Source organism: Pyxicephalus adspersus, chromosome 2 (genome assembly GCF_032062135.1).
Source record: "Pyxicephalus adspersus chromosome 2, UCB_Pads_2.0, whole genome shotgun sequence".
NCBI lineage: Eukaryota > Metazoa > Chordata > Amphibia > Anura > Pyxicephalidae > Pyxicephalus > Pyxicephalus adspersus.
Genome location: NC_092859.1, coordinates 130,805,819 through 130,819,425, shown reverse-complemented (window position 1 = coordinate 130,819,425; position 13,607 = coordinate 130,805,819). Strand labels below are relative to the sequence as shown.

The following is a 13,607-nucleotide window of genomic DNA, read 5'->3' as shown; positions in this document are numbered from 1 at the left end:
ACTACGTTTTTGAATAGCAAGAAAAGAGGTAGTTATTAGAAACCTGATGTGTGCAAGTGATAAGGACTGCCCGTGTTGCCCTCATAAATACCCTCAAGAATGCAAATGAGTGCTTTTTACTGATATTTGCTGCAAGCAAACTATCATCTAAAAGGAATAAAGAGAGAAAGACAGACAACAAATATTTTATAAGATCAGTAACGGCAGCCCCTAAAGAAGTGGCAATATTTTTATCTATATTGAAGCAAAATCAAACTCTAAGCTATACCCACTGTCCCTATTCCGTTACAGGGCACCGCTATCTTCAGCCATCATGTTGGACTGGACCAGGATGATATAACTGCTGTGCAGGTGAAAGGGGGATTATTAAATCCCGACATCCATAGGCAGAGAAGACCCAATTATTGCAGAAGCAACATGACCTGTCCCTTAATGAAATAATGACCTGCCTGATAGAAATGTTTTAAAAGTGGAACTAACCAAATTTTATTTGGTGGCCCAGCTGGTTGGGAAACCCCGTCCGTATCCTTGCCATATATGTACTAGTCCTTAAAAAAATTAAAGGGAATGTCTGCGTTCCACTTAAACTGAGTGTATGTACCACTTCACAACCATTCCACACCATTAGATATTACCTAAAATTATGTTAAACAGCTCCTAGAAATTCTTAATTATAATATATATAACTAGGTTCCACCGAGAGCCTTTTAGGAAGCTAGACTATAAAATGTATACTATACAAACTGTAGTAAACAAAATGACATTTTTTGTATTTGCCTTTATTTCCATAAAAAAATACCACAAATGGACAATTCTATGTACATCTAATGTTACTAATATTTCATTATTTTAACAGCGAGCTCAGTTTTTACCAGTTGATCCAAAGCCACCAGCACCTCGTTCTGTCTCATCCAGAGTCTGTAATCAAATAAAGTAAGGTTCTCAAAATCAAAGTATTCAAATGTGAGCTAATATTCAAAGTAGATGTAAATTCTAAGTTTCACAACCACACAGGGTATACAGTATACCAAAGACACACCAAGCGCCTCATTGTTATAGGTCATGAAAAATAGACTTTTAGGCTACGTACACACGGCAAATGATTCCCAACCGATAATCGCCTCAGGACTGATATCGGATGAGAATATAGCATGTTTACAGCACTCGCTGCACATGGATCCGTCCTGACAGATCCACGAACGATAGTAATGCAAGTGAAGGGAAGAGAGAGCAGTGGGGGGGCGCTCCATCGTTCTCCCCTCTTCATAGAGCAGAACAGCGCTTTATGTACTGAGCTATTTCAGTCTTTTGTCGTAGGAAAGGATTTTGAAAGATTGTTTCCAACAAATATTGAATGTGTGTATGCAGCATTAGTCACATGACCGTCATTTTATTTTTACAGTCCCAGTGGACCAGGGGTATGGATAAGTTGCCGGTGGAGAACACTTTGAAATCTGACATCCCCTGAAACTTTTCCCTGGTGGAAAATCTTCTAGGTTAATTGCCTTTGTTCTCCATCATGTAATATCAGATTCAATGCTTTTTAAACACACCCTTTGAAGTAAACCAGTAACCTGTATTACCTTCTTCATCCTCCCAGAGTTGATGACAAGCATTACCAAGTAGGACAGATAAGCAGAATAAAAGGATGTGTGGGAAGGATAGCATGCACCAAGGGGAGACTATATGCATAGTCCCTGGGGGCCTACAGTGACTTCTATTAGAAAGAAGGATTTACACAAGAGGCTGTACTAAGTGTACAATACAAGAACATAACACTACCAGCCCCCATTGGAAGAGCTTTATAATCTTTGGCCTGTCCGTCTGAGTCTTTTAGAAACTCTAAAGTCAGAAGTAATGCACCTGTCAGGATCTTCAGGTAAGATTAATCGAAAAAGTACTTAATATAAAAGTAATTATTTAGTTTTTATATGATCAGTGAGTTTTATTGATAATTCTGTAGTTTTCATTTATTAAGTAATTCTGTATTATAAACAAAAACTCACAGGCCTATATATTTTTTTTTCTATAATCCAAAATTGCATTTCTTTATAGATGATTTAATATAACTCACCTTAACCTCCTCCAAATCTGGGTATGTAATTCGTTCACAGATCAACTGAGCAACTCTGTCACCTTTATTAACTAAGGGGAGAATAAAAGGAGTTTATTATCCAGCTATTAAAGTAGCAAACATAAAGCACAATTGTACGTAACACATAAAAATAGAAGTATTTAGTATTGATTCCTACATTTTTTACATACTAGCCCGGAATTACTTTTTTTTTTTTTTTTTATAAAATTTTTTTGCACAAGTACAAAGATTTGACAATGTGCTGTGATTTTGGTAGCAGTATGCAAACATTCATGTTGTCAACCTAAAACTCTGCAAAAGATGCAGTGTATTCTGTTATTCTGGAGATCATTGACATTAAGGCCCACTGAAACAAGCAGCACAGTACAGATATTCCTCACTTTCCAACTTACCTGCTTTAACTATGGCTCAGACTACAGGGTCTCCAACTAATACGCTTTACATCAACTTTACAGTGGCACACTGTCTGTACTCTATCCTGGGCACTGTTCGACACTGTCCTTGATCTGGGTCTTGCAGACTGTCAGTACTTCAGAAAATGTATGATTGCAGCTCTAAAAACTGTGCTCCTCACTTTACAACTAATTATCTTAACAACCAAGTCCCAGAAATGGAACTTGGTTGTTAAGTGAGTAGCATGTCCAGCGACACGCTTATTGGAGGGGATCATTCAAGATGACCTAAACTCAAAATTTGTATTTTACATAAAAGGGTAGACAACCATTTCATATAAAGTAAACAATTCTATTTACTTTTAGGTGCAACACCCAAGAGACTCTTGGATGCTCCTTCTGCGCAGAAGGAGGCCTTTCTTTGATGGGAGAAAAAAAATTTCAGATCTCACGCATGCAGTGAGATCGGCAATCTTTTCCCTACTCTACGTCACCCGATCACACACCTGTGCAGTGCAAAATCGAGTGACGTACAAAGAACAACACTGAAAAAGAACGAAAAACATGCCGGCACCTGGTGCTTCCTCCGGGCCCAATGAATCAACAGACCTATGGGATTAAAGGAAAGGTTTTGTTTTTATTTTGACTTTAGCTTGGCTTTAGGCTTGGAACCTGAAAAATCCACCCGCAAAACTTTATATTTTAATGAGAAGGGCACACTGGGTATTCCATGATAAGATTCAAGCTTTGTGCTATTTGTTACATTGTAAGTACCACTGAAAACATTGCCAGTTTAATGTTAAATGAAGTAAAACTGTAATTGCTGCTTACAGCTACCTATTTTTTTTGTTTTCCAGGAATATAAGAGCTTATCTGAAAGCTTATTGGTTGTTACCTGCAATATGTCTGCTCCATTGATACAACATTTTGGCCTCGTACACAGACTGTATGATGAACAAATAACACAATCCTTGCTCACTGTCCACAAAGTTTTGCTTAATGTGGATACACTTGGAAACCCATTACAAATCTTTCAGGACAGAAACATGCAGGAAATTTTCATTAGTAAGCAACATTACAGAAGTGGATTCTTGAACACCGTATAAGCCTACAAACCTTTAAAGGATTCTTTGCCAAAATTAAACAACACAACACCCACGTTTCCTCTGTAGTCTTCATCAATGACTCCAGCTAAATGTAAAGGGAAACAAAGGAGTTAACTTGAAATGTGGCATGTGCTGTGAAATAATAAAAGAAAATGTATCACTGAGAAACACACCCAGAGTAAAATATAACCTCCTTGGAGGAAAAAAGTGCTCCTCACAACAGGAGGGCCAGGCATCTATACTGAATTGCCTATGTGATGCAGAATGTCATTTCACATTGTGTAATATGGGTGGAAAGCCCATTGCAGCCATCAGTGGAAAAAAAGTCACATTGATGCTGGCAGGTTAATTTGATGGCCCTCAGAAGCAAGCTCCTTCTGTGTCAGTCTCTTGGCTCTAAAAGCTGCCTACGCCTTCCAGCTGTGGAAGGGAGCACAATGTTGTATTGTGCTCATTTCTATAGAGTATTCAAAATCTTTGGAAAACAAAATATTTCCCGGCTAACAGAAAACTTACTGTATACAGCATAACCATAATACAAAATAAAAAGCAAAATATTATATATTTCATCTGATATTAGAAAAGCATATGTAAAAGATAATTCCCAACTAATATTAAAACACATCCATTTTAGTTCAGTTCAGCTACTGCTGTATGCATTGCTATTAGGATCATTCATACTAATAGATGTCCATTGCTTCATCCTCTCTAGAAAGACACTGACGATCCAGGCATTGGCATAGTGACTACTTTAAGGCAGCAGGGGACAGACACACTAAGAAGAGGGGACGGCAGGGATGTTTTCAAAAGAGAGGCTATAAAGAACATCACAGTGAAGATTGCTGGCACAGGGAGGAAGGTATTTACCTGGCAGGCTGCAGTTCATAATGGTGGTGTGGGGGATGAGAGTTTTTAAAGAACAACTTCACTATTTAATTTGTGAAGCTGCATTGATTTTTTTTTTTTTATTTTATTTTTTTTTTAAGGTCTGTTATTGACACCTTCGACATAACAGGCTTTGCTGTATTTCTCGCTAGTATACTTTCAGAGGTAGAACTGGTCCAGGGGTTGATTGTTGGTAAAGATTAACGTTCATGATCCGGATGGCAGCTGATCCTTCTGAAGGGGGAAAAACAGGGGGTTGTAGCTCTGCACTGCTGTCCTGTCTGAATGCTCACCCTCGACTGTAAAGTGAGGGAGGAAAGTAGACCCCCTCTATGGAGGACAGAAAGCAGGACCTTGTTGCCCTGAGCATATTTTCAAGGAAGTTGCCCTTTGAGTTAATGTGTATTATTTATATTTGTGGTCATGACCACCTTTCTAACTGCACAGCCCCGTACCATTAAATTTTGCCATGGCCCAGGGTAGGAAACGGATGTCACAGCTACACAGATCTGCTATTCTCAGCAGCTCCCCCTGCTGTCAGCACACGACCTGAGAAAAGCAGAGAAGTGTAAGAGAACCAGCGTGCTGAAAGATGAAGGAGTTAGAGAATAGCAGAGCAGTGCAAGCCTTACATATACTGCTCTGTCATTCAGCAGACCACCTGTCATTAGCTGCAGAGCAGCGTAAGGAGGACCGCTGGCACTCCTGCCTCGGTCATCTGCGGCCCCCATTTCAATGGCAACGGCTCGGGGACCTCTCATTTAAATGTTATAGTGAGTTATATTGCACTCTCACCTGATTGGATAATGCTTGGGGAGGAATGCCTCTCAAACCAAACAGTTCAGGGGAAGGTTTACACTTTGTTATAACAGCAAGGCAGCTGATATTTTTTAAAGGACAGTGGTGTGCCTGTATATAGTGTGGCAGATTTCTTTTACCTTTTTAGTGCCTGAGTTTTTCATTTCCATAAAAGTCACATATGACCACACTGACCTTCTCTACTCACCATATATTCACAGTTAATACAAATGGCTCCTATTACTCAGGGAAAACAGAAAAGCACTGGTAAAATATTTTTCCCTGACAAGTAATCACTTATGGAAATCAACCAGCAATAAGGGAAATATTTTGGAAAAAAAAATGATATGAACATAAACTTTTGAGAGATTTTCTTGAAGGTATTAATGACTGTGATGTTACAGTCAGATCACATTGCAGCTTCCTTACAGGAAGCGATAAAACAGCAGACCATCACATACAGCGTGTCCTCAGCATTAGATACAGAAAACAAACTTTCTGCTCAAATCATTAAGCTACTTCACAGATCTCAAGCAAATTCAATAGTGTTTAATGTTCTTATAGACTTAAAAATACATACCTCCAACATCAATGAAGTACTTGGCAGCTAAGCCAGATCGTGGAGCTTTGCATGGAATAAAAAATAAAAAAACGACTCTTTAAAGCAATGTCCGTAGTATGTATTGTTTGCATTTTATTTATATACAACAATGAGAAATATGGAACAGACTTGCTTTTAATTAACAAGAAGGAACATGCAATCATGCTGTTTACTTTTTTTTTTTTAAGCGGAACTATAGTTTAAAACAATTGCCAATAAATATGTTTAGAGCTTTTCAAAGGAATGCTGTACTTTATATTATTGGTAAATAGTCTATTACACACAATAGACTGCTGCCTCATATTAAGGTCATAATGGGAGTTGTGGCATGCGATCATTTAGATGCAGAGCGCAGCTTTCTGTATCCTGTGTCTGCTCACTGAACTGAGACCCAAGCACCATTTTCTGCTGAGGTCCTCCACGTGCTCTCCGTCTAGGCACTTCCTTTCCACCCCCCAGTATGTAAATGATGAGCATGGCACAAGGTCCCACAAACTGACATTTAGTATATAACCACATCCTGATGTGTGTTCAGAAGGGGCTGATAAATGCGATTTCCTGAGAGATATCCTATACTATCAACAAAGTCAAATACATTTTATGAATGAAAACAGAAAAGAATCACATCAGTCAGGAACTTCTCTTATCCACAGACTCACCAACTCTGCCATAGCATCCTCGTGGCACACAGATCTGGATGTCGGTTTTGACGATGGCTTTGTCACTTGGAGGGATTACATAGTCATAAGCACTGTATAGAGACAACAAGATGAATATAGCAAACACGAACACCACGTTTTCTATTTTAGCTCAATGCACACTAGTCACCAGACTAATCAAACAATCTTCCTATTAGATTAAACCTGCATTCACCAGATTTTATGTTCATTCTTTACCTGTAAAAACCTCTATTTCTCTATTGTGCATGCAAAATGCCTGAGACCTCCTGGATGTATTGATAGCAGCACCAGCAGACACTGAAAGGGCACAGTACAGTATTCCCTTCACTCCTCCCTGCTACATAAAGGTTAGCAAGGGGTAGTGGAGCTGGGCCAACATTAAGTCAATACACACTTGCAGTAGAAAATGCTATGACACGGCAAGAGGCTGTGCTAGGGATTGGACACTTAGGTATAGGTGCTGTTCCTAGCACGGCTGATCACAAATCAATTCACATTTGTTTATGGAAAAACATTGCACAGTGTTCTCCCAGAGCCTTTTAGCCAGGCATACCAACCAGCACTTTTCAGTAACCACCCGGCTGCTTTATACTTAAAAGTTGGGTCAAAAAACAGTGGCCACCACCGCCTACAACTTCTTCCCATCCATCAAAACAAATTCTGGGGAAAACACTGCAAGGAAGCATTTAAAGCTAAGGTATTTTACACGTCAGATGATTCTCGCCCCCATGCAAGCTGTCGGACAAGAACCTGACGTATACAGAGAAGGTTTATGAAACCTGAATGACAGAAGATGAATAACTGCAATGGAAATGAAGGAAGGAGAGCACAGTGGGGTGCCACTCACTCATCCCCCCCTCTTCATAAAGCAGAATGGCTCTGTTTGCATAGAGCTCATTTATTCGTCTTTCAGTCGTTTGTCACTGCAAACAATCGTCTGTAAGCAGTTTAGGTTAAACTGATAAAAGCAAAGTCACTGGGTGGTGCAGATTACTGGAGGGAAAAAAAAAGATAAATGGGAAGAGTGGCTCAGTGGTTAGAGCTCTGGGCTTTGCAGCACTAGGTCCCAGGTATGAATCTCAGCCAGAACAATATCTGCATGGAGTTTGTACATATTCTCCCCGTGTTTGTGTGGGTTTCCTCCCACATTCCAAAAACATGTAGTTGGGTTAATTGGTTCCCCCCCAAACTTGACCTTAGACTGTATTAAAGACATATGACTGAGGTAGGAACATTAGATTGTGAGGCCTTTTTAGGGATAGCTAGTGACATGACTATCGACTTTGTACATCGCTCTGTAATATGTTGGAAGTATATAAATACTGTATAATGATAAAAAACAGGCTTGGCGGCTGGTGGCCTAATGTAAAAGCTCAGATTGCAGCATCGCTGAATAAACAGCCGACACAGTGAACGATGATGTAATCATGGCCTCCTAGATTGTAAGCTCTTCGGGGCAGGGTCCTCTCCTCCTCCTGTGTCACAGTCTGTATCGGTCTGTCATTTGCAACCCCTATTTAATGTACAGCGCTGCGTAATATGCTGGAGCCTTTATAAATCCTGTTTAATAATAATATTTAATGAACAGCGCTGCATAATTTGTTGGCACTATATAAATCCCATTTATTAATAATAATAATGGCTGAAGAGGATTGCCATGGACCCCGATGTCCACTATAGACTTAGCAGCAAAGATGGCAGCTTCCTAGGATGTGGCGGTGACAGGAAACCTGCAAACAGGTAACTCTGTGCCATAACCTGCAAACTATACCGCACATATTGGTAATGAATGGCGGCCCCCAATGTGTACAGATCTGCTGTATAGTACAGGGGGTGCTGACATGTCAGGCATGGCGCACATTTGCTGGAATATACAGCTGTAAGCTGCACAATAGCTCCCCAATACACATGTGGCTCAATAAGACAGCACTGTCACCTTAGGACAGGAAGTGCCATGGTGGGCTGCTACTGGCAGGACCACCAGAACTAAACAAAGCCAGCACTGAAAGACAAATGCAGATGTTCTGGTCTATAGCGGCCTACATATACAATTCGAGCAGATTACACATACAAGCAGCGTTCTGTATAACAATCCTCCCGTGCAATACATTCCGGCATCCCGCTCCCTTCCCGCCATTTACCTGTACAGGTCATACCCCGCAGCCCGGGATGACCCCCTGGTCGGTGTGAACGCATTTTCAGACAGCTTGGCAAAGCGCAGCACCGTCTTCTCGCTGACATCTTCATCTTCTTTGGGCCGTTTGGCGGGAGAGGAGGACACAGGTGTGAGAGGCATGATGAATCAGAGGACACAGAATCAGCTCTAATGCTCCCGCCAAATCTCCACCAATAGCAAAGCACAAGCACCTCACGTGTCTATCAACACTGACAACATAGCTAGGGCGTACATTAAGGGGCTACGACAAGATGGCCGCCAATAGAGACATACTTATTCCCATGGCTTTCTAATGTAGCCTAAACCTATTATGAGGTAAAAATATATAGCGCCGTTACACTAACGGGGTGAGCGTATCAGCCGGCTCCAAGGCGCTACAAATGTGTCAGGCCGGCTATTCCGCAATGCTCAGCGACTAGGAAGTTGTGTATTGGCTGTGATACTGACACTAGATGACGGCTGCCCACTATATTACTAATATAATAAAGACATGTCTGCATTATAGGGCTGCTGTAGTTTTGTTTTTCTTTTACCTCGCCCGGAGCACGCCCGGGAGGTGTGCAGGAAGCGCCACCAAGGGGCCCGCCGGTAGATACAGCACAGGCGGCCCTTGAAAATACATAGAACGCTGCTCACGGCCTTGGCCGCCATCAGAAAGCTCATACACAGGCTGGCACGGATTATGTTATGCTGTAGACCAATCAGAAGTCGGGGACTGAATGATAATGTAGACCAATCACACAGCAGGACCTCTCTAACCTGTGCATGTTCTTATTGCCCAGTGACTTAATGATGTCAAAGCCTTAAAGTGGACCTGTCACTACATTTATACTTTGGTATTGTTACATAATACACAGCGATGTACATTAAATAGAGGTTGCAAATGGCAGACAGATACAGACAAAATTGCATTTTTATTACTGCCAGGTAGTTTTCCATGGTTGTAAATGTGACTGGTACACAGCAGCGCTATGAATCAATCTGTCTTAGCTTGTGTATTAGCCTTCATACCAGGATATGATCTGCTGTGCTATGCTTGAGCTGTGCTTTGTAGCAGCCAATCACAAGGCTGTGCTGTGCTTTGTAAAATGCCAATCATAAGGCTGTGCTGTGCTTTGTAGCAGCCAATCACAAGGCTGTGCTGTGCTGTGCATTGTAGCAGCCAATCACAGGGCTGATACACAGCACAGTGCAAGGCCTGTAGCTAGGCAACCAACTGTCAACAATGGTCAAGTTACAAAACACTTGCCTGTTATTGGATGATTTCAGAGGAAGACGCAAACATAGGAGGGGTTGGCCCTGCAGAGTACAGTCCAGGGAAGATAAGGTACCTACCTGGAATGGTGAGTAATAACTTTACCATATTGCTCATTAATGTAACTGGGAAAAGTATAGCAAGGCTGGATTGGCTCTAGGTGGGATTATAAACATAGAGGAAATCACCTGCTTAGGAGGGAGTTTCCGTATCTCTCACTAGAAAAGATTCAGAGGTAGATCTGGATCAGAGGTTGATCGCTGGTAAAGGGCAACCTTTAGGCAGATCCCGATGGCAGCTGATCCTTCTGAAGGGGGAAAAACAGGAAGTTGGAGTGCTGCACTGCTGTCCTGTCTGAATGCTGAAGCTCAATTGTAAAGTGTGGGAAGAAGGTATACCCCTTTATGGCGGACAACAAAGGCAGGACCTTATTGCCCCGAGCATATTTTCAAGAAAGTTGCCCTTTGAGTTAATGAGCCTTAACCACCCGAGTCCCAGCATTATTTGAAAAACAGCATTTGTACTGTACCAGTCCCCCCCCCCCCCAAAGTGGGGGGAAAATGGCAGTGCGTTGTATGGTCTGAATACCCTCCAGTGCTTCCAAGGGGGGCCCCAGCAGGCAGCTGCAGTTCCTTCTAGCCTGGCATCTCCCCTGCAGCATGGCCCCTCCATTCTGCAGCCTCCCCTGCCTGGATTACAAAAAAGGTAAAGCCGTCCACCCCTATCTTATCCTATCAATCGCAGAGCCCTGCCTTCCCCCTCCCTGTGTTTATCAGCAGCTATATAGGGATGCTTTATCATGTCTATAGGGATGCTGGGGATGTGTTTCTGTGTGAGAAGGGGGAAGTGGAGAGTGGGGAGATAGGCAGAGAGAGCAGGAAGAGGGCAGTGTGAGGTGAGCAGTGCTGGTTAGCAGTTTTTTTTTCTTGTGCAGCATGGCATTCTCCTATGACAAGTGAGCTGTAGCTCTGCTGTCACTATAGTCTTTTAGTGCAATATCTGTGCTATTTGCTATGTGAAATTTGCAACGTGCAATCTCTCTCTCGTTAAATATTATTCTGCTATATTTTATTTAATATTTATTTAAACAATTCAGTTCAGAATACTTTTTTTCTTGTTTTCCTTCTCTAAAACCTGGGTGCGTCTTATGATCTGAAAAATACGGTACCCTTTTGTGGAGGACAGACAGCAGGACCTGGTTGCCCTGAGCATATTTTCAAAGAGGTTTTCCTTTGAGTTAATGAGGGAGACCCTTACCCTCCAAAGTTCCAGCATTTTTTGGACTTTGCCAGTCCAGTGTATTATCTATATATTTTAGTGCCAGTGTTGGAATACTCGGGGGTGGGATGGTGGGGACAAGGAATAAATGCACTCTTACTTTTGGCACTAGGTGGGTTGGCTCTAGGTTATTAACTCACAGAACAGATCACCTTTGATGTGATGGGCTTAGGGAGTTGCCATATCTCTCGCTAGTATACTTTCAGAGGTAGAACTGGTCCAGAGGTTGATCGCTGGTAAAGGGTAACCTTTAGGCAGATCCCGATGGCAGCTGATCCTTCTGAAGGGGGAAAACGGGAGGTTGGAACTCTGCACTGCTGTCCCGTCTGTGTGCACACGCTCGACTGTAAAGTGTGGGAAGAAGGTATACCCCTTTATGGAGGACAGACAGCAGGACCTTATTGCCCTGAGCATATTTTCAAGAAAGTTGCCCTTTGAGTTAATGAGCCTTAACCACCCGAGTCCCAGCATTATTTGAAAAACAGTATTTGTACTGTACCAGTCCTGTGTAATATTTATATATTATAGTGCCAATGTTGGGATTCCCTGAGATGAGAGTGTGGTAATGGGGCCTATCTGCACTCTCACCCCTTTCATTAGATTATAGCTGTGTGACAGTGTATATAATGGCTTTAAAGAAAAGGGATGGAAGTATATGATAGGTAGAAGGGTATGGTAATATACCAGGGTATGATACTGCTGTGCTATGCTTGTGCTGTGCTTTGTAGCAGCCAATCACAAGGCTGTGCTGTGCTGTGCATTGTAGCAGCCAGTCACAAGGCTGATACACAGCACAGTGCAAGGCCTGTAGCTAGGCAACCAACTGTCATCAATCGTCAAATTACAAAACACTTGCCTGTTATTGGATGATTTCAGAGGAAGACGCAAACATAGGAGGGGTTGGCTCTGCAGAGTACAGTCCAGGGATAGATAAGGTACCTACCTGGAAGGGTGAGTAATAACTTTACCATATTGCTCATTAATGTAACTGGGAAAAGTATAGCAAGGATGGGTTGGCTCTAAGTGGGATCATTGGGATGTGATGGGCTTAGGGAGTTGCCATATCTCTTGCTAGTATACTTTCAGAGGTAGAACTGGTCTAGAGGTTGATCGCTGGTAAAGGGTAACCTATAGGCAGATCCCGATGGCATGTGATCCTTCTGAAGGGGGAAAACGAGAGGTTGGAACTCTGCACTGCTGTCCCGTCTGTGTGCACACGCTCGACTGTAAAGTGTGGGAAGAAGGTATACCCCTTTATGGAGGACAAACAGCAGGACCCTATTGCCCTGAGCATATTTTCAATGAAATTTCCCTTTGAGTTAATAAGGGAGACCCTTAACCACTCGAGTTCCAGCATTATTTTAAAAACGGCACCAGTCCTGTGTATTATTAATATAATATTGTGCCAATATTGCGATATTTGTGGGGGTGGGAGTGTGGACATGAGGCATAACTGCACACTCACCTTTCATTAGATAACAGTTAGGTGACTGTGTAAAAAATTATTTTTGTAGAGTCGTGGTGGTGGTTGTGGGGAAGGGGGGGGGAAGTAATTCTATCTTGCAAGTTTTAATATTCCAATATGACTAGTTAAAACCTAAAAAGTGAAACGGAACTTTTTGGGCAAAAACATGAAATAATTAATATAGTGTAAAAACACCCAATTTTTATTAGCTTAGTATAGCTAAAATATTTAATTAGCAATCAAGCGATGAAATTCATCACAGACATGTTCATTGTTCCTTCTTTCTAGTCATGTTATACCATTTTAAAATATTTTACAATATGTAGCCTTTTTGTAAAGCTGTATAGAAAAGCTTTTTGATGTTCCAAAATGGTGTAATTTGTGCCCATACTGAATATGTTTCGTTGAAAAAACTTTTCAGGAATTTTTGGGGCCCGTTATGACTAGATATGGTGAAAAAAAAAATAATAATAGATTAGGAGGGCTACTTATATATATATCTCAAATGTAAAAATGATAATATTTGGCAATAATATTTATAAATAATACACACATTTTTCGCAAGAAATAATAATAATAGTAGCAAGAAGATTATTCTTCCTTTACAACCAAGTTGTTCTGCTAACCATCAGTCAAACAGATAAGTCACAAAGATGAAATGTACTCCGTGTGCGGTATTTAAATTCAGATCACAGCCAGCCAGCGGAAGTTTTCCAGCAGAAGTCTAATATGTGTCAAATTAATGGATAAGTATAAATGAAACTAAGTCTTTTTTGGTACTTACCCTGTTTCCCCGATGATAAGACACTGTCTTATTTTTTTTGGAAGGCCAAAATATGCTCTAGGGCTTATTTTCAGGGGGATGCCTTATTTACC

The 13,607-nt window shown here is 41.4% G+C and overlaps 1 protein-coding gene across 2 annotated transcripts; it reads right to left on the bottom strand.

Annotated features, from left to right (window-relative positions):
• Nucleotides 1-747: 747 nt before the first annotated feature.
• DUT (deoxyuridine triphosphatase) lies at nucleotides 748-9,418 on the bottom strand. Of its 2 annotated transcripts, XM_072402399.1 has the most exons (7): nucleotides 9,267-9,418; nucleotides 8,699-8,807; nucleotides 6,537-6,628; nucleotides 5,857-5,901; nucleotides 3,604-3,678; nucleotides 2,075-2,145; nucleotides 748-918 (listed from the first exon to the last, which is right to left on the bottom strand). In XM_072402399.1, exons 1-7 carry the CDS (start codon nucleotides 9,394-9,396, stop codon nucleotides 862-864), a joined length of 579 nt encoding a protein of 192 aa, XP_072258500.1. In that variant the 5' UTR covers nucleotides 9,397-9,418; the 3' UTR covers nucleotides 748-861. The 2 variants fall into 2 exon arrangements, with proteins under 2 accessions (XP_072258500.1, XP_072258501.1); XM_072402400.1 differs by lacking the exon at nucleotides 9,267-9,418 and having other exon boundaries at nucleotides 749-918; nucleotides 8,699-9,228.
• Between the last annotated feature and the right edge of the window lie 4,189 nt (nucleotides 9,419-13,607).